Source organism: Bos indicus x Bos taurus, chromosome 22 (assembly GCF_003369695.1).
Source record: "Bos indicus x Bos taurus breed Angus x Brahman F1 hybrid chromosome 22, Bos_hybrid_MaternalHap_v2.0, whole genome shotgun sequence".
NCBI classification, from domain to species: Eukaryota; Metazoa; Chordata; class Mammalia; order Artiodactyla; family Bovidae; genus Bos; species Bos indicus x Bos taurus.
The window spans coordinates 45,319,052-45,342,919 of record NC_040097.1 but is presented as its reverse complement, the minus strand read 5'-3'; the positions used below and the strand labels follow the sequence as shown (position 1 = coordinate 45,342,919).

At 40.7% G+C, this 23,868-nt stretch overlaps 1 protein-coding gene across 4 annotated transcripts in view; it reads right to left on the bottom strand.

Annotated features, from left to right (window-relative positions):
* Nucleotides 1-23,868, bottom strand: part of ANO10 (anoctamin 10) — a 228,247-nt gene that overhangs the window by 176,608 nt on the left and 27,771 nt on the right. For all 4 annotated transcript variants that reach the window (XM_027522171.1, XM_027522173.1, XM_027522172.1 and 1 more), the window contains exons 5-9: nt 13,754-13,873; nt 10,288-10,857; nt 8,333-8,388; nt 5,280-5,354; nt 3,310-3,492 (exon numbers count right to left, since the gene is read on the bottom strand). In XM_027522171.1, coding sequence (XP_027377972.1) covers nt 3,310-3,492; nt 5,280-5,354; nt 8,333-8,388; nt 10,288-10,857; nt 13,754-13,873 — 1,004 coding nt within the window. The remainder of the gene's footprint in view (nt 1-3,309; nt 3,493-5,279; nt 5,355-8,332; nt 8,389-10,287; nt 10,858-13,753; nt 13,874-23,868) is intronic.

Here is a 23,868-nt window from a genome sequence, read left to right as displayed (position 1 = left end):
AACCGTAATATTATATATAGGATGGAGAAACAACAAGGTCCAAGTAAATGTGCACAGGGAATTGTATTCAATATCCTGTAACAAGCCATGTTAGATAAACATGTATATATATGTATTCCTTTTCATATATATATACTTACCCCCTGAAAAACCTGTATGCAGGTCAAGAAGCAACCATTTGGAATGGATATGGGACAACACTTCTTCAAAATTGGGAAAGGAGTATACTGTCCGTCTGCTTATTTAATTTCAATGCAGGGTACATCACACAGAATGCCAGGCTGGATGAAGCACAGATTGCTGGGAGAAATATCAGCAACCTCAGATATACAGATGATACCACTCTAATGGCAGTATGTGAAAATAACTAAAGAGCCTCTTGATGAAGGTGAAAGAGGGGAGTGAAAAAGCTGAATTAAAACTCAACATTCAAAAAAATAAGATCATGGCATCCGGTCCTGCCACAGCAGTTGCCACGTCATGGCAAATAGATGGGGAAACAATAAAAACTGTGATAGACTATTTTCTTGGGCTCCAAAATCACTGCAGACAGTGACTGCAGCCATGAAATTAAAAGACGCTTGCTTCTTGGAAGAAAAACTATGACAAATCTAGGCAGCATATTAAAAAGCAGCAACATCAGTTTGCCAACAAGGTCCATATAGTCAAAGCTATGATTTTTCCAATAGTCATGTATGGATGTGAGAGTTGGACCATAAAGAAGGCTGAGCACCAAAGAACTGATGTTTTCAAACTGTGGTACTGCAGCTGATTCTTGAGAGTCCTTTTGACAGCAAGGAGGTCAAACCAGTTAATTCTAAAGGAAATCAACCCGGAATATTCACTGGAAGGACTGATGCTAAAGCTGAAACTTCAATACTTCGGCCACTTGATGTGAAGAGCTGACTGGTTGGAAAAGACTTTGATGCTGGGAAAGACTGAGGGCAGGAGGAGAAGGGGACGAAAGAGGACAAAATGGTTGGATGGCATCACCGAATCAACAAACATGCGTTTGAGCAAACTCTGGCAGATAAAGAAGGACAGGGAAGCCTGGTGTGCTGCAGTTTACGGAGTCGCAAAGAGTCAGACACAACTTAGCAACTAAACAATGACAACAAAATAATTGAATTACTTTGATGTACAGCAGAGATTAACACTGTAAATCAACCACACTTAATAAAATTACAATTGAAAAAGAAAATATCAGGGGACATATGTATACCTATGACTGATTCATGTTGCTATTGGGCAGAAACCAACACAATACTGTAAAGCAACTGTTCTTCAGTTAAAAATTAATAAATTTAAAATTAAAAAAGAAAATGTCCATTTTTCATTTGTAGCTGAAATAACTGTCTACATACAAAAATCCAATAAAATTTTAAAAAGTTGGAAATAATAGAATTCTGCAAAAATTCTGGATAAAAAATATAAAAACCAATGAGCATTCAGATATGCCAGCAACAAGCAATTAGAAAGTATTTTTAAAGAGCTACCATTTATAGGGAACAGAGTAGTCTCAGTATCTATCACAGATGACCTATTCAACACAAAGCCAAAAAGAACCTAAGCAAAAAAGAGCCTTTGCAAACTGTCTGTCACCCGGTCTGTATGTGATCTACCAAGGCAGGCCTTCACGTGGAGCAATGGCCCCACCACCCTGCCCCATCGAAGCCTACTGATGGGGTATAATGGAGGCCCACCTCCAGAACTGCTGAACCTGAATCTCAGGGGGAAGCAACGGGACAAACTGGATTCACAAAAATTCATGCTCTGAAAAGGAGCATGGTGCGGGGATTACTCTAGATCTGTAGTTTCCAAACCTTCAGGTCCCTGAAGCCCTAAACTCTTTCAAATCACTGATGATATCAAAGACTTTTTGTTCCTAAAAGTTATTATACCTAGCATTATTTACTGTGTTAGAAATTAAAAAGCAAAACTGAAAAAATATTTCTCATTTACTCAATTCAAAAATAAAAAGCATATTAACATAAATAAAATATTGTTTGAAAAAATAATTACATTTTCCAAAATAAAAAAATGTTGAGTGTGGAGGATGGTACTCACTTACATCTTTGACACACATTTTTGATGCCTAGCTTGTGAGAAGGCATATCGTTTGCTGTGTGTCAATACAGTATTCTGGTTGGAATACTCACCATGGAATCTCAGCCTCACACAGCTATGTGTTTGGATATGAGCCGCTCCCAGGAGCGGGAGAGCAGTGCACAGTGAGATCTGAAGGGCTACACAGCCCTGGCCCTGTTACTGGAAGAACTGGGTCAGGAGACCCCAGTGGATGACCTCTGGTGGAGACATTATGGAGAATTTCTTTTTCTTTATACTCTGTCTCATACTTTCCAAGCTTTCTATAGTGAGTAAGCAAGTATTACTCTTTGGAATAATGTTTTAATCTCAATCAAACTCCTTTTTCCCAAAGCTTGGCAACACTGTTTTAGATTCATAATGTAGCACTCAGGATGATTTTATAGAAAATATAATTCTAAGCTCACTGGCTTCAGTAAGGAAACAATGTACCCGGGGGTAAGGATGAGTGCATAGCAAGCAACGATCTAGAATAAATGCATCCCCAAAGCACAACCCCATTTCCAAATAAATGGAGAGAGTTAAAACAGTAATAACTCGTGTTGATCTTGTGAAAAGAGTGAAGAAGGAACTTATAGGAGATGAGGAGGGAAGAACGGTCAGATAACGCAGGACCCTGCAAGCAAGTTAAGTTACTAAGGAGAGAGACATTTAAGCCCAGCGTTCACTCAGACCCATCGCCTGTTGAGGGAAATTAGTACACTGCTTCCTTTACTTCACATCAGAGAGCCCATGCTGAATAACAGAAAGACTCTGAATAGAAAAATCTTGAATCTTATTTCTTATTTAGGCACCAAGTGATTAACAACACAGAGCTTTACCTATTATTAACGTGAGAAAAGTGGCCTTCCATCGTTAGCGATGGGCTTATAGTTTTTGAGTACAAAGTGTCCAGAGCACACAATGGCTCCACGGCCGTCTCGCCTCTCCCCTGCCGTCTCTGAAACGGCCCCGCCACCCTCAGCAGAGCAGTCTCACAATTCATGGGACTCATCCTTTGGATGTTAGGCATACATTTCAGGCTCAAGGCAGCAGCGTTTTGACACACTGTTCTTTTTAACTGTGAAGTACTTCATGGTAAGGAAACTGGCTGGAAAGCAGTCATACCTGAGATGATGAATATGTACATATTTGTCGTACACACTCTGCACATGACTATTATTATTCACTTTCAATGTTTAATTCGGCAGTATCCAAACTTACCAAGTAAGTTCCCATTTCCTTTTCCAGAACGACCTGTTCATATAATGTAGCATCGATGTCTGCCTTTAAAGCTTCCACCTTCTTCTTCACCCGAACATGGTGCTTCTTTTGGAGCCAATAAGGAAGCAGAGATTCTACAATTTGGTTAAGGATCTGGGAGGTAATCAGGAGAGTGGCCAAGCTCTAAAGAGGAGCACATAAATGATATTTGGCAATGTGACTTAACAAAACCAAAGCATGTGTACAATTATGCAGTTAAAAAAAAAAAGGAATCTAACAAATAATGTATTATTATGTTATAAAAACAAGTATCAGAAAAGCTAGGTATAAAAAAAATAAAGAGCTAAGTGTTAGAATGATGTTTCTAATTTACTGGTTCTTCACAAGACAGACAAAAATATAAAAAGATTATAATACAATAATACAAATAAGATTATAATAGAAAACTGGTTATAAGTTGGGAGGACAACAAATTAAATTGAAATTCTGTTTTTTACAATCTCATGTGAGTCTAAATGATGTCACCAACTTTGAAAGTTTAGTCAGAACTTACTACAAAATTAATATATGCTTCCTCACTGTAGAAAAACTTAAAAAACAGAAAAAAAGTCAGACTTAACTGCACAACCATGTCAGAACCACTGCTAACATCTTACTTAAGTATTTCTTCCTAATGATATGTAAAAATAAAAGTAGAAACATCTGTATGTATACAGCTTTGTAGATGTCTTTTCTCACTATCCTGTGAGCACTTTCCCATGTCATGAATAATTCCTTTTTACTAGCCCATGCACTGTGGTTGAATGTAAGCACTATTTCCAACTCCCGTTGTCGTAAGTGCTGCTCCTCACCTACGTGCACGAATCTTCATCCCACCTTTGATGATTTACTAGGAATGGAATAAGGTTCTTAGGAAAGGTACTCAAGTGGTTTCCAGAGGTATTGTGTCAATTTCCACTCTTCCCAGGTAGGCATCAGGGTTTCCAACACAAACCAACTTTGCTGATATTAAAATTCTTTGTTTCAAAGAGTTCTTCCCTGTCCCTCATCCCCTGTTAAATAAAGGAGACTCTCAAAAGCATAAGAAATGAGGGGTCGTATCTCACTAATACACTAATGGTGGGACTGGAGAGGTATGTATGTCTAACCTATTGATTTCAAATGTATTATTTTCAAAAATAATTTGTAAAAGTAACATTATATCTAGTTTAGTTACTAGGAACACAGTATTTTACTTTTATGTCAGCTTTTAGAACTGTAACTACAAAATCTTAACTTTCTGTTATACAAATTTTTTAATTTCTTGAAAAATGATCCCAAGCTCTCATATAAAGATTAAGAAGCCTAAACTTTGAGACACTAACAATCGCAGTATATCAAAACCAGAAAAGAATAGCCCTTACTGGTAGGTGGCTCAAGTATTAAAAAAAAAAAAAGAGAGAATTTAGAAAGCAATAATTTATACTTCATTTATTATTCACTATGATTATGAGATCCAGAAATGGTAACACAACAAAATATATGTCAGACTTTCATAAATATCTCAGAAATGAGACAACACTGCATAGCATCTGCTGGTCTGCAAAGTTTAACAACATACCAGTTTAAAAATGAAATGTGTAAGACCATTATACCAATCAGCCCTACCCCAAGCACACCAAAGTTCAACTGATGAATTCATTTTTTGCTGTTAAAATTGCTTTTACAAGCTTTGGTATCAACTATATATTTGATTTTAGTGCCCTAAATGATTAATTTTGCACTTTGGTTAGCTTCAACTAATTTCTTTCCAGTTGAGCACAATACCTAGTGCAATTGCTAATGTTTTTTTTTTTTTTTAGAACTGGGCTTAGAAATACAAAATTTAATAATTTTGTCAAGATAATAATGGGAAGACCATTACATTACTATACTATACGAAAGCACCTTGCAAATAAAAAAAATCTATGCCTTCTGTTTTTCACACTCACCTGACGCAAAAGCTTCATATCCCTCAGGACAAAGGCAATGTAGAAAAGTGAGGCAAAGCAATTCAGAAAGTTGAACTGCCAAAAAAAAAAAAGAGAGAGAGAGAGAGCAATATTTAATATTTTGTCACTGAACTTTACTACAATTTGTGGAGCCCTATACCAAGGCCACAGGTGCAGTGCCCCATACCAAGGTCACCTCTGGAATTGAGACAGCCCCATAGCAACCATTGCCATGAGCCCTCCTGATCTAAACTGGCCAGCTCCCTGACCCCTTATTAGGTAAAAATACCCACCTTAACCAACCACCTAATGCCACCCTTCTAGCAGGAATTTTCTTTGTCTTGAGGCTATAAAAACTGGCTACCAACCCAGGAAAATCATCTGCTCTCCCTTAAGCCGACCCACTGTTCCCACTCTAATAAACTCTATTCCCCTCTCATTCTGCCTCTTGTTTGGAAATTCTTTTCCAACCCACATACAGACCACGACACAATTGTAAATATCACATTTAAAGACGTCATGAGGGACTTCTGGTCCCAACAAGATGGCAAAGACTTGTTTCTCCTACGCCGCCGCGCCCCCTCCCCCACGTCAGGAAGCACACCTACGAACTCCAGAAATATCACGAGAGGTAACCAAAGCGGAACTCAGAAAGGTGCTGAGAGGACTGCACAGCACCAGCACATCTTATGTCCCTACTACTTTCTTATCAAAGAGAGAGTTCAGTATCTCCCACCCCCAACCTGGTAATCTGGGCATCTCCAGGAGGCACAGTCCCTGCCCACCCTGCTTACAATAGGAGTCCTACAACAGGCAAGCCCAGCGTCACTAACAGCGAGCTGCCAGGGCATGTGCTCTCTTTCCTCTCTGCCCTGCTAGGCCTGCCACTCCCCGCCCCACAGAGAAGATGCCTGGATGGAGGGGTCAGCACCCATTAAAAAGGGACCCAACCCAACAAGCAGCCCAGCCCTGGAAGCCTCTCTGTGCCCAGGAATCTGAGACTCCCCACTCTCCCAGAGACACACCTAGGAAGCCGGGTGGCAAGAGCAAGAGAGATGAGCCACAGCAACCAGCCGGGTAGCATCTTTGTCACCATGGGCCTGAGACTGCCCTGCCCAGACACATGGTTCAGGGGTCAGGGGTGTAGAAGTGGGGGTAGGGATCCCACCATAACAACTACCATTTCTTTTTTTTTTTTTGGTGGTGCCATGTGGGCATGTGGGATCTTGGTTCCCTGAACAGGGATGGAATCCATGCCCCATGCATTGTAAGCGTGGAGTCTTAACCACGGGACCACCAGGGAAGTCCCCCAACATGTGCCATTTCTTCCTTTAGTTCACCTGCTCAAGAACCTGCAACTACCTGTGGGACACAGGAGATTCCTTCCTGTGCCCCAGCCCCACGCTGGCTCCTTCTAACTTTACAATACTGCTTTCTGAGACAGAAGACTGCTGTTGCGCACACTGTGCACCAGTTGCTAGAGAGAGTGAGCAGTGACATAATGTGGGGCAGGGGTAGGGATGGGGGTGTTAAGTTATGGTAGAAGTAGAATAGCAAAAGCTCGGAAGGCTGAGAAACACCCTCCCCACAAGATTAAAAAGAAGGGAGAGTCGGGACTTTTCTGAAGGTCCAGTGGTTAAGACTCCACGCTGCCAATGCAAGGGGCCTACGTTTGATCCCTGGTCAGGAAACAGGAAACCAAGATTCCACATGTAAAGTGCACGGACCAACCAAAAAAAAAAAAAAAAATTTTTTTTTTTTTTTTTTAAATTAAAAAGGAAGGGAGAGACCTAACATACACAGGAGAGGATTAGCAGACTCTCAGCAATGAGTCTTTTTACAAGACAGTCACCTGACACTGTATCTGGCACCAGCAGAGAATAATCCAGTCTTAAAAATGGCTAAATTCTTTAAGACAAATGGAGTGTTTTACCTCTAAGGGCAAGAGCTCTGTTTTGTGATCTTTTTCAAAGAATCTTTTGATGCATCACACATTCCCCTGCTCACTTTCTCACACAGACAACACAGAACGTAACATCCTTGCTGACTCAGCACCAACATTTTGAATATAAATTATTTTACAGGGCTAGAATGAGGCCCTCAGAGCCTTTTTAGATACAGATGGCTGCTTGCCCCTTTTCCAATGTCCAAATTGCTAAAGCTGTTGAAGTCTCATTACTTATTTATGAGAGGTTTTCTATTTCCTTCCCTACTCTTGCTTCTATAAATGTTGCTACTTGCAGAAACCTAATCACCTTCCTAATGATGGCTTCTGATCCTTTAAGGATGGAAAAACCAGAGAAATAAGCTTCTCAGAATGACTTCTGGAACTGGAACAAAGGCTCTTTCTAAGCGACGGCCTGGACTCCGCTCCGGGGAGTAAAGTACAGGGACTGTGTTAAATCAATTCCAGTGCAGAACTGCAGAGTTCAGAGGACTCTCTATGCACCTTTCTGGATTCTCAGCTATGTTACAGATGGCTGAGGTAATCTCCTTTTACACAAGGTGCTTTCAAGCCACCTCTTTGTTATTTCCAATAATGGTGGGAAGAGGCATAATTGTGAGCTTTTACATAAGCAGCAAGCAGGTTACACAGTACTTACCCTCCATCCCTTCCCTTCTGCCCTTCAAAACATGCTAGAAACCTCTTGGACTTTGGAAATTCCTTTGACAAAATTTTTAAAAATAATAATTTAGCACTTCATCACTAAACAATAGGTGGGTAACTGGAACGATTGGTGAATAATGAAACATTCAAACCTGAGTCACCGAAAGGAAAACATGTCTACAGTGTTTCAAACAACTGGAAATTGGCTATAATACTAATTTTTATATTCAAAGTCTTATATCATGACACATTTGTAATAAGACTGCTGAGTGTGTATGTAAATACACTTGTTAATCAATCCTTGCCTTCTTGGACAAAGTATATTAACTACTCTTACCTGATATTTTAAATTACAATCAAGTCTTCATATTTATAGTCCTAAATATTAAACAGTATACACTTGTTTCATAATTACAATGGATCTGTATATAAAAGTTCTACTTACCACTAACACTTTCAGAATTAGGTGATTCTGGTAGGCAGATTCCAATCTGTGATTCTCTATAATATTAAAAAGGAGAAGTAATGTCAGATAAGAAAGCGGAACGGGAGTCGTCGTGAGGTGAGGTGAAGCCTGTGCTGAGGGCAGCCACGTCCAGCCACAGAGCCTCAGTCAGTAACCGCGCTAGACAGTCCATCACGGCTACTGCTTCCCACCAAGAACATCAAAAAACAAAGAAACTAAAGACACATTTTTCAAGGTACTGAAATAGCACTGTGGTCTGAAATTATTTTTTAAAATATTAATGCAACAAAGAAATGATCCCACAGACAGCCACCAGAAAAAGACTGTGTGAGCAGTAATAGTAAAATTGAGAGCAACCTCTGAAGAGCAGTAGGGCAAGAAATCAAATTTACAAGGATTAATTTAAAAGGAAACTCAAGTTCCCACCCTCACTCAGCAAAGGAGACACTGTGCAGGTCCCAAGTTGGTATTATTGTTCAGTTGCATCTGACTCTTTGTGACCCCATGGACTGTAGCCTGCTAGGCTCCTCTGTCCAAGGGATTCTCCAGGCAAGAATGCTGGAGTGGGTTGCCATTCCCTTCTCCTTGGACTCTTCCAGACCCAGGGCACGAGCCTGCATCTCCAGCATTGGCAGGCGGATTGTCTACTGCTGGGACACCACAGCAGGGCAGAAGGACAAAAAAGGCAGATTCTGAACAGAAGTATCACCTTGCACAGAGAGGTAATGTTAGGCTGACCTGGATTTGAACCTAAACTCAGTCAGTCAGTCACTGTGTGACCTTGGGCAAGTTACTTAACCTCCTGACACTCAGCCTCCTTGCTTACAAAACAGGCCTGACACTACCCTTCTTCCAGGGTTACTGTCAGGATTAGAAATACTACAAAAACCACAGCTCAGCTCAAGGAAAGCACTCGGCAAATAGTAGCTAGCAACTATGCTCCAATAAAAATTTTTTAAAAAATCTTATGAGAACAAAAACAAATAAATGATGTGTGTTAGTCACTCAGTCGTGTCCGACTCTTTGCGACCCCATGGACTGTAGACTGCCAGGCTCCTCTGTCTGTGGGATTTCCCAGGCAAGAATATTGGAGTGGGTTGCCGTTTCCTTCTCCAGGGGACCTTCCTGACCCAGGGATCAAACCCAGGTCTCCAGCATTGCAGGAAGATTCTTTGAAGGCAGATTCTTTACCGTCTGAGCCACCAGAGAAGTCCCAAATAAATGGTATCTGTTGTTATGTAACTAATATAAAGAATATTAAATATCTGTATGGTCCAGAAGTTCAGGCCTAGACTTCTTCCTAGGGGTTAATATACTAATAGCATATTTATTTGTCTGACTGAATAAATTAATTAAAGAGAAAACTGCCTATCAAGACCCTTTTTAAACTATAACCAAGTTCATCTTTTACCACAGAGACAGACAAGAACAGCCTCCTTCACTGAGTTCGATGGCAGGCCTCTGCCCCACACAATTACACAAGTGGTTTTCAGATCCTAGACACAGAGTATGGTGATGTCTCAGTCAGTCTTATCCCTAGCAGAAAACACAACAGAGTATGAGAAGCACAGGTTGGATAAGCCTGGCTCTGCCATTTGCTGTCTGAACCTTGATAACGCTCAGTATCTTTCTCCATAAAAACTGTGAAATAACTTCTATTTCATGGTGCCCTGAGGAGGGGAAAATGAGGAACTATGGATAAAGTGCTTAGCAGGGCACCTAGAACATAGTAACTACCAATACTTCGGAGCTGTGAGAATCGTGACCTGGAGATCATGGGAGTTCCCAGAGCCCGTGAACTTCTCCTGATGTCTCCACAACGAGCCCAGAGCAACATCTATCTGCTTTGCCAGGTAGCGGTTCTAAGAATCCTGTGATGGAAGCAATGTTTCTTATAGGCAGATAAGACATAAATACAAAGCGTCAAGTCTTACCCCATGAGGTTAAAAACTCAGCGGCGTATCGATAGAGGCGGTTCATGATCTCGATCACGATGGCATAGATGATGCTGGGCACGTACAACAAGATGCTGGTCCACTCGGACCCGCTGTCCTCGTGCAGACCCAAGGCCCAGGCCTCCATGTCGAAGTAAATCATCATGACAAACAGGGAGAAATAGAGACAGAGGCACACGAAGGGCAGGGAGACCAGGTAAATGCGCAGCTGTCTCTTGTAGCTGGGGTAGAGCGGCTCCTCCCGGCCAGTGACTGGGTTGATACCCAGGACTCCGTGATACCCTGGCCGGGGCTCCTCGAACTTCCTCTTCATGACCAGGGTACCCCACCGGTAGGTCATGCTGGCACAGCCTCGCTTCCACACTTCCAAGATCACAGTGGACCAGATCAGGTTGAACGAGGCAAAGATCACATACTTGTCATAGTCTTCCCATGCAAACAAGTAGTAAGGTAACCCAATGATGGCCATGGGGATTAAGGCAAACGTGAAATACTCCAGAAATCCAAAGTAAAGAGCAATGGTTTCTCCAAAGTAGCCACGAATTCTGTCTACAATCAGAGGGGGAAAAAAGAGACCTTTAGCACAGGCTGCTGAAGACTTTTTTTAAAAAATCATTTCAAGTAAGCTTATTCACTTAAGTGGGGATCATATAACAACCTATTTCCAAATCAGTGTGTAATAGTAAATTCATCCTCCATCAAGTACAGAAGTCCCGCTTGTCTGCAGAGCAAGCCTGACACCTCCCTGGGCTTTGGGCTCAAGCCATAGCTCCTGGGGCTGCTTCTCTTTACCGCCTCACTGATGGATGCCCTCTTCACAAGGAAAAACTCACCTTGGGCTTATCCCAAATCTCCAAGGTTCCTAGTTTAAATTCAGCCATGGCCAATGAACCATCGTTTTTTTTTTTTGTTTTTTTTTTTACTGGCCACACCTCTTGGAATGCACAACTTCCCCAACCAGGGATGGAACCCATGGCCTCCGCAGTGGATGCACAGAGTCTCAACCACTCGACCACCAGGAAGTCTCACAGCCAATGAACCATCTTAATTTGGGGGTTTACTTTATGGTCCCCATTTTTCTCTCACTTTAATACTTTAGCATAATAGGGGTTATTTTCAAAGAAGACTTCCCATCCATAGTATCCTGCTCCCCTGCTACCCAAAGCTATATATTTTCATCATTGTGTCATGGCAAAATTTTCAATACCCTGAAGAAAAATTATTCAAAAGCACAAACAATATTCTACATGTTAACTTCTGGAACAGCCATGGAACACATTTATCTAAACTTTCATACACCCACTGGGCAGAAGAAGGCCAAGCAACCTCACTGTTAATTGTCTGTGAACTCGACACAAGCTAACGCAAAAGAGGTCACACACACTGTGTCCTTTGTCAGCCACATCTACATGGGCGAGTTCTTAGACTGCAAAACTGCCCTGCATTGGGACCAGGGTGGGATGCAGGCGGTAAGGGAGGTGTAATACTCAGAATTAGTATTTCTTGGTTAATTACATGCAGTTTAAAAAAAAAGAAAAACACAGTGTTTTAAGATAAAGCATCAGATCAGTCTATAAGGATGGTTCAGACTAAACAAAGATACTATTTTCCTCTATCTTTAATTCTTCTATTAACTCAGGAGCATGTTAAAATTAAAAAAAAAAAAAAAAAGAGGGTATGACAAACTAACCTCAAATGAGAATCAGGTTAAAAGATACCCAAGCAATTAAAAAAAAAAGAAAAAGACACTCATGGGCCTCGGCTCCTAATCAAACCATCTCTCTCTTTTGATCTCAGGACAAGTTCAAGATCTTCCTGAGCCCCAGCTCTCCCAGAGGCCTCAAGACCACTACTACACCCGTGCTCAGCCTTCACCATCAACTCACTTTTCCCCGCTCACTTTCTAAGATATAGCTACTGGAGACTGTCACTTACAAGACCTAGAAGTAATATTTAAATTTACAGCCACCTAAAGGCTCCAAAATCACTGCACATGGTGACTGCAGCCATGAAATTAAAAGATGCTTACTCCTTGGAAGGAAAGTTATGACCAACCTAGACAGCATATTGAAAAGCAGAGACATTACTTTGCCAACAAAGGTTCGTCTAGTCAAGGCTACGGTTTTTCCTGTGGTCATGTATGGATGTGAGAGTTGGACTGTGAAGAAGGCTGAGCGGTGAAGAATTGATGCTTTTGAACTGTGGTGTTGGAGAAGACTCTTGAGAGTCCCTTGGACTGCAAGGAGATCCAACCAGTCCATTCTGAATGAGATCAGCCCTGGGATTTCTTTGGAAGGAATGATGCTAAAGCTGAAACTCCAGTACTTTGGCCACCTCATGTGAAGAGTTGAGTCACTGGAAAAGACTCTGATGCTGGGAGGGATTGGAGGCAAGAGGAGAAGGGGATGACAGAGGATGAGATGGCTGGATGGCATCACTGACTCGATGGACGTGAGTTTGAGTGAATTCCGGGAGTTGGTGACGGACAGGGAGGCCTGGCATGCTGTGATTCATGGGGTCACAGAGAGTCAGACATGACTGAGCAACTGAACTGAAGTGAACTGAAAGGCTAAACAAAGTGAAAAAATGTCATATAAGTGAAACATAAAATGATTTTTACATCACCTAGAACTATCAACATTTTTCCTTTCAAAGAATTCAAGTAAAAACTCAAAATGCAATTTCAAAATTGGACCCTAAAATGATTTTTTGCTCATTATGACAATATTATAATGACCGTTTTCAGAAATGGAAACTGGAAAGAAAATTTTAGAGGAATTCCTTTAAACAAAGTCAATAAGGCAATGTTCTTTAAAGAAAAACAGACAGTAATACTTATGGTGAAAGCTACCAACCTAAATATAATCTTTATGCTTAAAAAACATCACTAAACCAAAAAACTTGAACATCCATATTGACATAAGTTTACACAGAATAATGTTCAACATCCACTGAATAAATTAATGGTTATTCTTCTAAGTGTCTTCACAGAAAGTGGACAGATCCAGTAATGCACACCAAGATCCTTATGAATTATCTCAAAAGATGCTTAGGCCTGCTAGTCTGCTGCTAAGAATGAGCACAGCTTGGCCTACTCCAAATAATTAGTTCTAAAGAAACAGCAATTTTCAAATACGAAATATTCACGGTCAAAGTGGATTCTTACAAACTATGTTCTACAACAAATCAGACACATGCTCAGGATGGCCACTCTGGATTGTCCGTGTCACTGGTGACATTTAATAAAAGCCTGCAATTCACTTCATCTAAAATGATATTAAGAATAAAATAAATAGATCATGCAAACCACCTTATCCTCCTCACCATTTTTTTTTTTGCCCACACACAGCTGGTGAGTCCTGCCCATCACAGCATTAAACATCCACCCAAGAAGGACATTACCACTGCTGTGTCCTCCTCTAAGAGAGGCAGCACTGACACGTACCTATGGGCTGAAACTTCAAGGTAAATCGAGTATACCAGGTGTCCTCGAGCTTCTTCAGGGCCTCATTGTCATGCAGTGGGAACACCTGAACCACAATGCCAGACGTGAGCAGCCTCCTCACTGCGGAAGGAAATTATGAGATGGGTTTGAGATTTCTCGTGACCACTTTCATTAAAGGCTACCCAGACTCTCCAAGAAAAGGGCTACATAAAGACCAGTACTGTCCTGCCTGCTCCCAAGGGGTATTCTTCTGTTCTTCAGGATGTCAACATCTTTACTATTTCCTTTGTATATGAAAGCAATACAAGTTGATGTAAAATTTTCAATCTTACAGAAATGCACAGATTAGAACTGGAGAGGCCCTGGTTATTCTCTCCCTCCCACAAAAAAAAATAACCACTGTAAATAGCAATTAAGTGTCTAAGCTGACTTCAAAATAAACATCCATAAATATTTATTTTAGATACAAAAGGAACCATTCGCTACACATCATTCTGTAATCTCATGGAGTGGTAGTAAACGATGAATATTTCTCAATGCCAATGTAAATAGAACATGAATATCCTTTTACACGGTGTCATAATATTCCCTTACATGAAGTGCTAAAATTGAACTAACCTTCTATTGAAAAATATTTATTTCCTTTTTTGGCTATTATAAATAATGTTAAAATTCTTGTAGATACAACTTACCCCATGTGCCTATGATTTCCTTGTATATATACTTAGAAGTGCTAGGTCCAAGAGCAGAGCATATGTGTATCAAACTTAGACACATATTACAAAACAGCCTCTAGAAAAATTTTACTCATCTGTCTTCCCACTACAGTGAAAATAAGATGATGCTCAATTCATGCTCACTGATATAGAGTATTTTCAAAACCATTTTTCTCTTTTCTAATCTGCTAACAAAGGCTTACGTTCACAGCCAGCAAATACCAAAAAAAAAAAAAAAAAGACTTCCTGTTTTCAGCAATCATTTGGTATTATCATAACACTTGTGCACATGTCTAGGCGATGAGACAGGCTGGGACCTGGGACCCTTCACAGAAGTGTTTGCACCTGGACAAAAGTCTCTTGCAGCAACAGAATATAAGGGACTAAAACCTACCTTACACAGGCCAGGTGCAAATTATGAACAGTGAGATTCAAAAAGGCCACAGATTGCCACTTCTGAGGTGCTGAGAGCAGAAGCAGAGTACTGCCCTGATCCCTGTACACAGCACCACTGCAGGGGTGGACAGAGCAGGTAAAGCCGCCCTCCATCCTGACCCACCAATCCGCGCCCACCCTCATACCTGACCCCGTCCCCTGCCCCGCACCCCCAGGAGCGAGCAAGCGCATCGGTTACTGCTTTCCCATGTGCTGCAGCATGAGTCCCGAGAAAGCCCTGCCTGAATTTCACCTGGCCTCTTATCAATTTCTGTTGAATAAAGAGGCCAAGAACCAAGGTCAGTTACAGAAAGACAAACACATTTAACTGAAGACAATATCCCCCAGTGATAATAAATGAACACGGGGTAATCTTTCACCCATAATTATTTAGAGTGACTCTGGGTGGGCGGGTCTTCGGGTCTTTCCGAGGAAATGTGTTCTGTTCACCGAGAACTCAGATGCACTGCCTGGTGCCCCATGTGGGGAGATGGGGTACTTTTCACACGAGTTCCCAGCAGTTTCTTCCTAAAGACTACGGCTGCTTATAAAATGGAACTCATCAAGAAAGAAAAGCCTGCTGTTTACATCCGTGGATAAGCTCTGAGTTCTTTAAGGTATATCAGCTCATCTCTACTGAGGGCTGCCTTCTTTATCTCCAATCTCCCTTGTTCCCACAGACAAGTGATGAGCATATCAGGCAAGAGGCCCCCCAAGGAGGACAGCAAGTAAGTATGTGCAGCATGGAAGAGAAACACGATTTAAGTTTTCCATGTAGATACACTACATGTAACAGAGACGGCATCTCAGGACAGAGGTCCTTTTTTTTTTTTTTAATTTTTATTTATTTTTTTTTATTTTTAAACTTTACATAATTGTATTAGTTTTGCCAAATATCAAAATGAATCCATCACAGGCATACATGTGCTCCCCATCCTGAACCCTCCTCCCTCCTCCCTCCCCATACCATCCCTCTGGGTCGTCCCAGTGCACTAGCCCCAAGCATCCAGTATCGTGCATTGAACCTGGACTGGCATCTCGCTTCATACATGATATTTTACATGTTTCAATGCCATTTTCCCAAATCTTCCCACCCTCTCCCTCTCCCACAGAGTCCATAAGACTGTTCCATACATCAGCGTCACTTTTGCTGTCTCGTACACAGGGTTATTGTTATCATCTTTCTAAATTCCATATATATGTGTTAGTATACTGTATTGGTGTTTTTCCTTCTGCCTTACTTCACTCTGTATAATAGGTTCCAGTTTAATCCACCTCATTAGAACTGATTCAAATGTATTCTTTTTAATGGCTGAGTAATACTCCATTGTGTATATGTACCACCGCTTTCTTATCCATTCATCTGCTGATGGACAGCTAGGTTGCTTCCATGTCCTGGCTATTATAAACAGTGCTGCGATGAACATTGGGGTACACGTGTCTCTTTCCCTTCTGGTTTCCTCAGTGTGTATGCCCAGCAGTGGGATTGCTGGATCATAAGGCAGTTCTATTTCCAGTTTTTTAAGGAATCTCCACACTGTTCTCCATAGTGGCTGTACTAGTTTGCATTCCCACCAACAGTGTAAGAGGGTTCCCTTTCCTCCACACCCTCTCCAACATTTATTTGTAGACTTTTGGATCGCAGCCATTCTGACTGGTGTGAAATGGTACCTCATAGTGGTCTTGATTTGCATTTCTCTGATAATGAGTGATGTTGAGCATCTTTTCATGTGTTTGTTAGCCATCTGTATGTCTTCTTTGGAGAAATGTCTATTTAGTTCTTTGGCCCATTTTTTGATTGGGTCATTTATTTTTCTGGAGTTGAGCTGGCGGAGTTGCTTGTATATTTTTGAGATTAGTTGTTTGTCAGTTGCTTCATTTGCTATTATTTTCTCCCATTCTGAAGGCTGTCTTTTCACCTTGCTGATAGTTTCCTTTGTTGTGCAGAAGCTTTTAAGGTTAATTAGGTCCCATTTGTTTATTTTTGCTTTTATTTCCGATATTCTGGGAGGTGGGTCATAGAGGATCCTGCTGTGATGTATGTCAGAGAGTGTTTTGCCTATGTTCTCCTCTAGGAGTTTAGGACAGAGGTCCTATTACAAACCCTTCAGTGTAATTTTAAAGAAAACGTAACCTCTTAGAAATGGGAGGGGGAAGGATAATAAAGAGGAGATATTTGATACTACCAAATTCTAGGAAAATTTTCATAATTCTAGGAAAAATTATCAATATGATCATGAAGGATAATGTCTTTGGTTAAATTTGTTTGTCTCAGATACGTGTAGAAGTATTAAAATCATACTGGTTAAATGACTGCTGGAAGCAGGAAATGTTTTTCTGGTTTTGATACTTGCTGTTGGTGAACGTAGGCCTTTGTTATCAAGTTAGAAACGATAAAACTGATTTTGAAGATATAAGAAAAAGTATGGATCTCAAAAAAAAAAAAGGATTTTTAATAGCTAGTGCTCCTTACAACTATATCTCATGCATAAGTTACACAGAGGGGAAAAGTCTTGAAAAGCTAGGGGTGTGATAAAAAGCCTCATTCTCCATGACTGAAAAAGGTATATACTGAAAATATCAACAGCTAGAGGAAAAAGGTATATGGTTTAAGTTATATCAGCTCTGGTGCTGTCAAATCCATTTTTTAAACATTTTTATTCTAAAGCGTTTCAGTGAATTGTTTTCTTCAGCTAACAGGAGTGAAAGTCGATCACTCACATCAGTTCTCATTCTTGGCGCTTACTGAGGGATGCACAGCTGTATCTTATTCTTCTATCACTATCCTTTTCAACTACCACATCAAGTTTAACTTTGAACTGACTTATGGCATCTGAATTACTATTTTACTATTTCTAAGCTCTTTTTAAAGGAATTGTTCCATTCTGCTATAGAAGACATTCAAGGCCTGCGTAAAAAGCTGGTTGTAAACCTCTAAAAATAGGGTTGCAAACTAAGGGACTAAGAGAAACTTTAAAGCTTCAAGTCCTAAATTACTGGGCTTCTCTTTACCACCAGTGCCAAAAGCATGGTTCTGGTTTCAGCTTCTAAAAATAGAAGAGGTGTTTTTTTTTTTTTTTCCTTCAGTCAGTCCTTGGACTTTTCTCTTGTCAGCTAAAAATGTAATTAACATGAGCCTTACCGTCAAAGGAAAATATAATGCTGTCTGTGCCTGTTTAAAGAAAGGAACAATTTAGGACTTCCCGGGAGGTCCAGCGGCTGACTCTGTGTTCCCAATGCAGGGGGCCCAGGTTCGATCCCTGCTCTCTCTGGTCGGGAAACTAGATCCCACATGCTGCAGCTAAGAGTTCGCATACTGCAACAAAGATCCCACGTGCCGAAATCAAGACCCGGTGCAGCCAAACAAATAAAAATAAATATTAAGAAATAAAGAAAGGAACAATTTAAACCCAGATTCCTTTAAGAATGCTGAATGGTCCACTGTCAAGCACTAGGACTATTACTATTACAGCCGTTACTAACCACAATCTAATTAAGGGAGACTGTAACTTGGCTTATACTAGGACCCTCTAAATAAAATAACGCAATGACAATACTAACACAGCCTTCAGTTAATGTGACATAAAAGTAAACACAGAAGTCCCTCTCACAATTCTTACAGTGTCTCTTTGCGACGGGGAGGAACAGGTGATGGTGCCTGCAATCCAGCAGAGGGGTGATGAACACACAGCACCCACAGGGAGACGAGGCTGCACGGGGAACACAGGGCCCCTGCCGCCCCTGCCACTGGCCCCCGTCCCAGGCCCTGCCTGCATCTAGGGCTCAGATGTGAACAGACCCCTCCTGTCTCAAAGAGGAACAAACTGCTTCTCAGGGACACCTGTGTTTTCAAAATGCATTTTTATATTCTGGTATTGTTTTAGTCCCTGCTTAACATAATAACTGCAAATATGTATGTGGCAAAACACAGTGTGTGTAGAGACATACAGATATAGATACACAGATATATGGTACGATACCCAGCAATACACACACACACACATCAGTGGTTTGTCTTATATGCATGCCTGCTACAGGGTATTTACTTGACATTCTCTCTATTATTCTCATAAGGCAATAATTTTAGAAGACAGAATATATCTGACCACTCTAATTTATCCATCTGTATACATAAGATATTCAGAGATGGTTGCTGCTAAGTCGCTTCAGTCGTGTCCAACTCTGTGCGACCCCAGAGATGGCAGCCCACCAGGCTGCCCCGTCCCTGGGATTCTCCAGGCAAGAACTCTGGAGTGGGTTGCCACTTCCTTCTCCAACGCATGAAAGTGAAAAGTGAAAGTGAAGTCGTTCAGTCACATTCGACTCTAAGCGACCCCATGGACTACAGCCCACCAGGCTCCTGCGTCCATGGGATTTTCCAGGCAAGAGTACTGGAGTGGGGTGCCATTGCCCTCTCCGTCAGAGGTAGTTATTGTCCTAAAAAAGAATAACACAAGAGATTGCCACACCCCATCCATCAAAACATGACAATCATCTGATAGACATTTTGAGACAGAGCTTTTACCTAAACTAAATAATATCCCTTAGGATAAAGTTAATACATAAGAAAGTCTCCACTCTCTCAATGCCTCTTTATAAAGAAAATTTTTCGCTAGGTTACCTGCATGACTGTTAATTACTAGGAATCAACAGGCAAAGGCAGTCAGAGAGCCTGAGATCTCAGCTCACACAGACAACTAGAAAAGGGATGCCCCCAGATGGCCGCTGACGACTAAGACACACGTATAACCAGAAACAGAATGTGGCCCTCCTGGTGACAAGTGGTGGCAGAAAGACATCCCTGTCCTGTTCTTCTTCATGAGGTCAAATTAAAAACAACAAAGGAAATAAGAACCATAAAGGGAAACCCTACTTTTGATGATAGTAAAACAAATGAACAAACAAACAAAAAAAACTATAAAGTGAAAACAGAAACTGAAAAGTGGCCTTAAAAATCAGCCCAGCGTTCTAAGCTAAGAGCAAGCTGGGTCCAAGCAGGCAGGGGGCAGGGTTCTCCTGCACACTGAGGGGTGGGGAACTACTGTCCCCATACCCAGAATGCAGGCTAAGGGGGTGCTCCTTGCCTGGGACCACAGCCAGACCAGAGACACAAGGCTGGAGGAGGGAAAGGGCATGTCTGCCGTCTTGGGAAAAGCGCTGCCTACTGGGGCAGAGGGATGGACACAGGCAGCACAGCAGCTGTGGTCTTGGTTGGCCACAGACAGACGGAAAGGTCAAACCCAGCAACACTCCTCTTAAGAACAGGGCTCCAGGGATTTAACCCTCCCTGGTGGTCCAGTGGTTAAGAGTCCACCTTCTAAGGCAGGGGATGAGGGTTCCATCCCTGGTCTGGGAACAAAGATCCCACATGCCACAGAGCAGCTAAACCCATACACCACAACTACTGAGGCCAAGCACTGTAACAAAAACATCCTGCATGATGCAACTAAGACCCAACACAGTCAAATCAATGAAGAAATAAAGAAAAGGGCTCCACGGAGGCTCTAAGATCGCTCAAGGAGAACACACTGTCAGGCAGAATCCCAGTTCCTGACCACCGCAGTTCCTGACTGGAGGCCCCCCAACATCGCCTCTTCCCAATATACACACTTCCTTCCCAGAAGAGCTGGTCTGGAAAAAATAGGGGTTCATTAAAAAAAATAAGCAAATGCCACAAAGAAACTGACATCAAACTATGCAAGAATACTATCAGAGAAAAGAGGAAAGTCATTTTTTTAAAAGGCAGAGAAGAAACACAGCAAAAACATTACAGCATAGAGCAAAGAAAAATTATGGAATTCTTCAAGGAGTTAATGAAATTAAAGCAAGCCACATCTCTGAAATTAAAATCAAGGAAAACCTATGAGAGCTGAAAGGGGGAGCCTGGAAAAGCAAAATATCAGAAAAATAAAACTATTACAGATACAAAGAAAGTCACAGTAAAAGCTACTGAAGAAGTAAAGACTCAAAGAACAAAGCTGGAAAATGGTAGACATGCCTAAAAAATTACATAAAAACTTTAAAATATTTCAGAGAATATATAGACATATATATATATATATATATATATATAAGTATATACATTACGTCGGAGAAGGCAATGGCACCCCACTCCAGTACTCTTGCCTGGAAAATCCCATGGACGCAGGAGCCTGGTGGGCTACAGTCCATGGGTTTGCACAGAGTCGGACACGACTGAGCGACTTCACTTTCACTTTTCACTTTCATGAACTGGAGAAGGAAATGGCAACCCACTCCAGTGTTCTTTCCTGGAGAATCCAGGGATGGCGGAGCCTGGTGGGCTGCCGTCTCTGGGGTCGCACAGAGTCGGACACGACTGAAGCGACTTAGCAGCAGCAGCAGCATACATTACATACATATATATATACACACACACACATACACAAATGGCATTCTTAAAGACAAGAACAGAAAATAAAACCAAATAACTCTTCAAAGGTAACTGAAGAAAATGTTTTTGAAATCATGCTAATCTTTAATCTACACAGTAAAGACGATATGTCCAACAAAAAACTGCTACAAGATAATTAACATCAAGACATACACAGATAACTGGAAATACAGACAAAGAGGAATGATAAGCACCTACATTTAAGTTTCTAGACACCTCCCAAAAGTCATACAGGTCAAAAAGGAGAGCAAGCAAAAGCATCTATGCCACATGACTAACTCAGAGACAGAGGAAAGTACATAATGCAGTTTACAGGGAAGCCAGGCAGTAGCGAATGAATACACTCTTGGTTCCCGAGTGTACACGGGACATTTTCCAAGACAGACCATATGTTAGGCCTCAACAGATTTAAAAAGATATGGATTATAAAAAGTATCCTTTGACCACAGCGGGATGAAGTTGGAAATCAATAACAGAAGGAAAACTGAGGAATTCACAAATGTGTGTAAAGTAAACATCACATTCTGAAACAGCCAGTGGGTCAAGGAAGAAACTACAGGGGAAATTAGGAAATACCTAGAAATGAATGAAAACCAAACATCATATACCAAAACATATGGGACACAGAGAAAGCAAGTCTAACAGGGCAGTTAGTAGCAATAAATGCGTATATTTAAAAACAAGAAAGATCTCAAATAACAACTTAACTTTACTATTAAGGAATTAGAAGAAGAAGAGTAATTTAAACCCAAAACTAGCAGAAGGAAGAAAAAAAAAAAAAGACTGGAACAGAGATAAATCAAACAGGATAGAAAGATAACAGAGAAAATTACAAAAACCAAAAGTTGGTTCTTTGAAAAGATCAACAAAACTGACAAATCTTTAGCTAGATGAACTGAGAAAAACAGACCACATAAAACTACTAAAATCAGAGATGAAAATGGGTGCGTTACTATTGATTCTAAAGAAATCAGAAAGATTGTAGAGTATACTATGAATACTTGTACACCGACAAACTGGCTAGCCTAGAGGAAATGGACAAATTCCTAGAAACACAAAACATAGCAAAACTCAATCAGCAAGGAAGAGAAAATGTGAACAGATTTATAATTATAAAGCAGTAACTAAAAAAAAATCTCATGACAAAGAAAAAAACAGAACTTGATACCTTTACTGGTGAATTTTACCACTATTTAAAGGAAAACTAATACCAATCCTTCTCCAATTTTCCCCAAAAATTTAAGAGGAAGGAACACTACTAACTCACTCTATGAGGCCAGAATTACCCTGACACAAAGTCAGACAAAAGCACTACAAGAAGAGAAAACTATAGACCAATATCCCTTATGAACAATGATGCAAAAATCCTCAGCAAAATACTAGCAAAGTCAACTCGGCAACATGTTAAAAGGATTATATACCATGACAAGTGGGATTTATTCTGAGAATTCAAGGATAGTTCAATATACTAAAATCAGTCTATGTAATACATCACATTAACAGAATGAAGGGGAGAAAAAAAAACAACCCACATCATGTTGAATGGTGAAAGAATAAAAGTTTTTCTCTAAAATCAGAAATAAGACAAAGATGACCACTTTCATCACTTTTATTCAACATGTTATTGGAAGTTTTAGCCTGAGCAAATAGGCAAGTAAAGGAAATAAAAGACATCAACACGGAAAAGTTAGAAGTTAAATTGTCTCTGTTCACAGATGATATCATCTTATATGTAGAAAACCCTAAAATTTCCACAAAAATACTATCAAAGCCAATAAATGAAGTCAGTAAAGTAGCAGGACACAAAGTCAGCACCTAAAAATCAGTTTCATCTCTATACACTAACAATGAACTATCTGAAAAGATAATTATGAAAACAATTCTATTTTCAATAACATCATGTAGAATAAAATACTTAGGAATTAACAAAGGAGGTGAAGGGCTTTCCTAGTGGCTCAGATGGTAAAAAATCTGTCTCCAGTGTGGGAGACCCAGGTTGAATCCCTGGGTTGGGAAGATTCCCTGGAGAAGAAAATGGCAACCCACTCCAGTATTCTTGCCTGGAGAATCCCATGGATGGAGGAGCCTGGAAGGCTCCAGTCCATGGCATCGCAAAGTCAGACACGACTGAGCTACTGACACACAACACACAACAAGGAGATGAAAGATTATACAAATAAAAACTATAAAACAATGCTATAAGAAATAAAACATATATAGAGACATACCCCATATCCATGGGAGTTTATCTTGTTAAAATGTCAGTACTATCCAAAGTAATCTACAGATTCAATGCAATTCCTACCAAAATCCCAATGATGTCTTCTGGAAAATTAGAAACACCCATCCTAAAACACATATCAAATTTCAGGGAAACTCAAACAGCCAGAACAATTTTAAAAAACAAAAGCAAAACTTCCTTATTTCAAAACTTACCACAAAGCCATAATAATCAAAACAGTGTCATACTAGCATACAGACAGACTATACAGGCCAAAGGAATAGAAGAGAGAGCTCAGAAATGAACCCTCACGTATGTGGTCAAATGATTT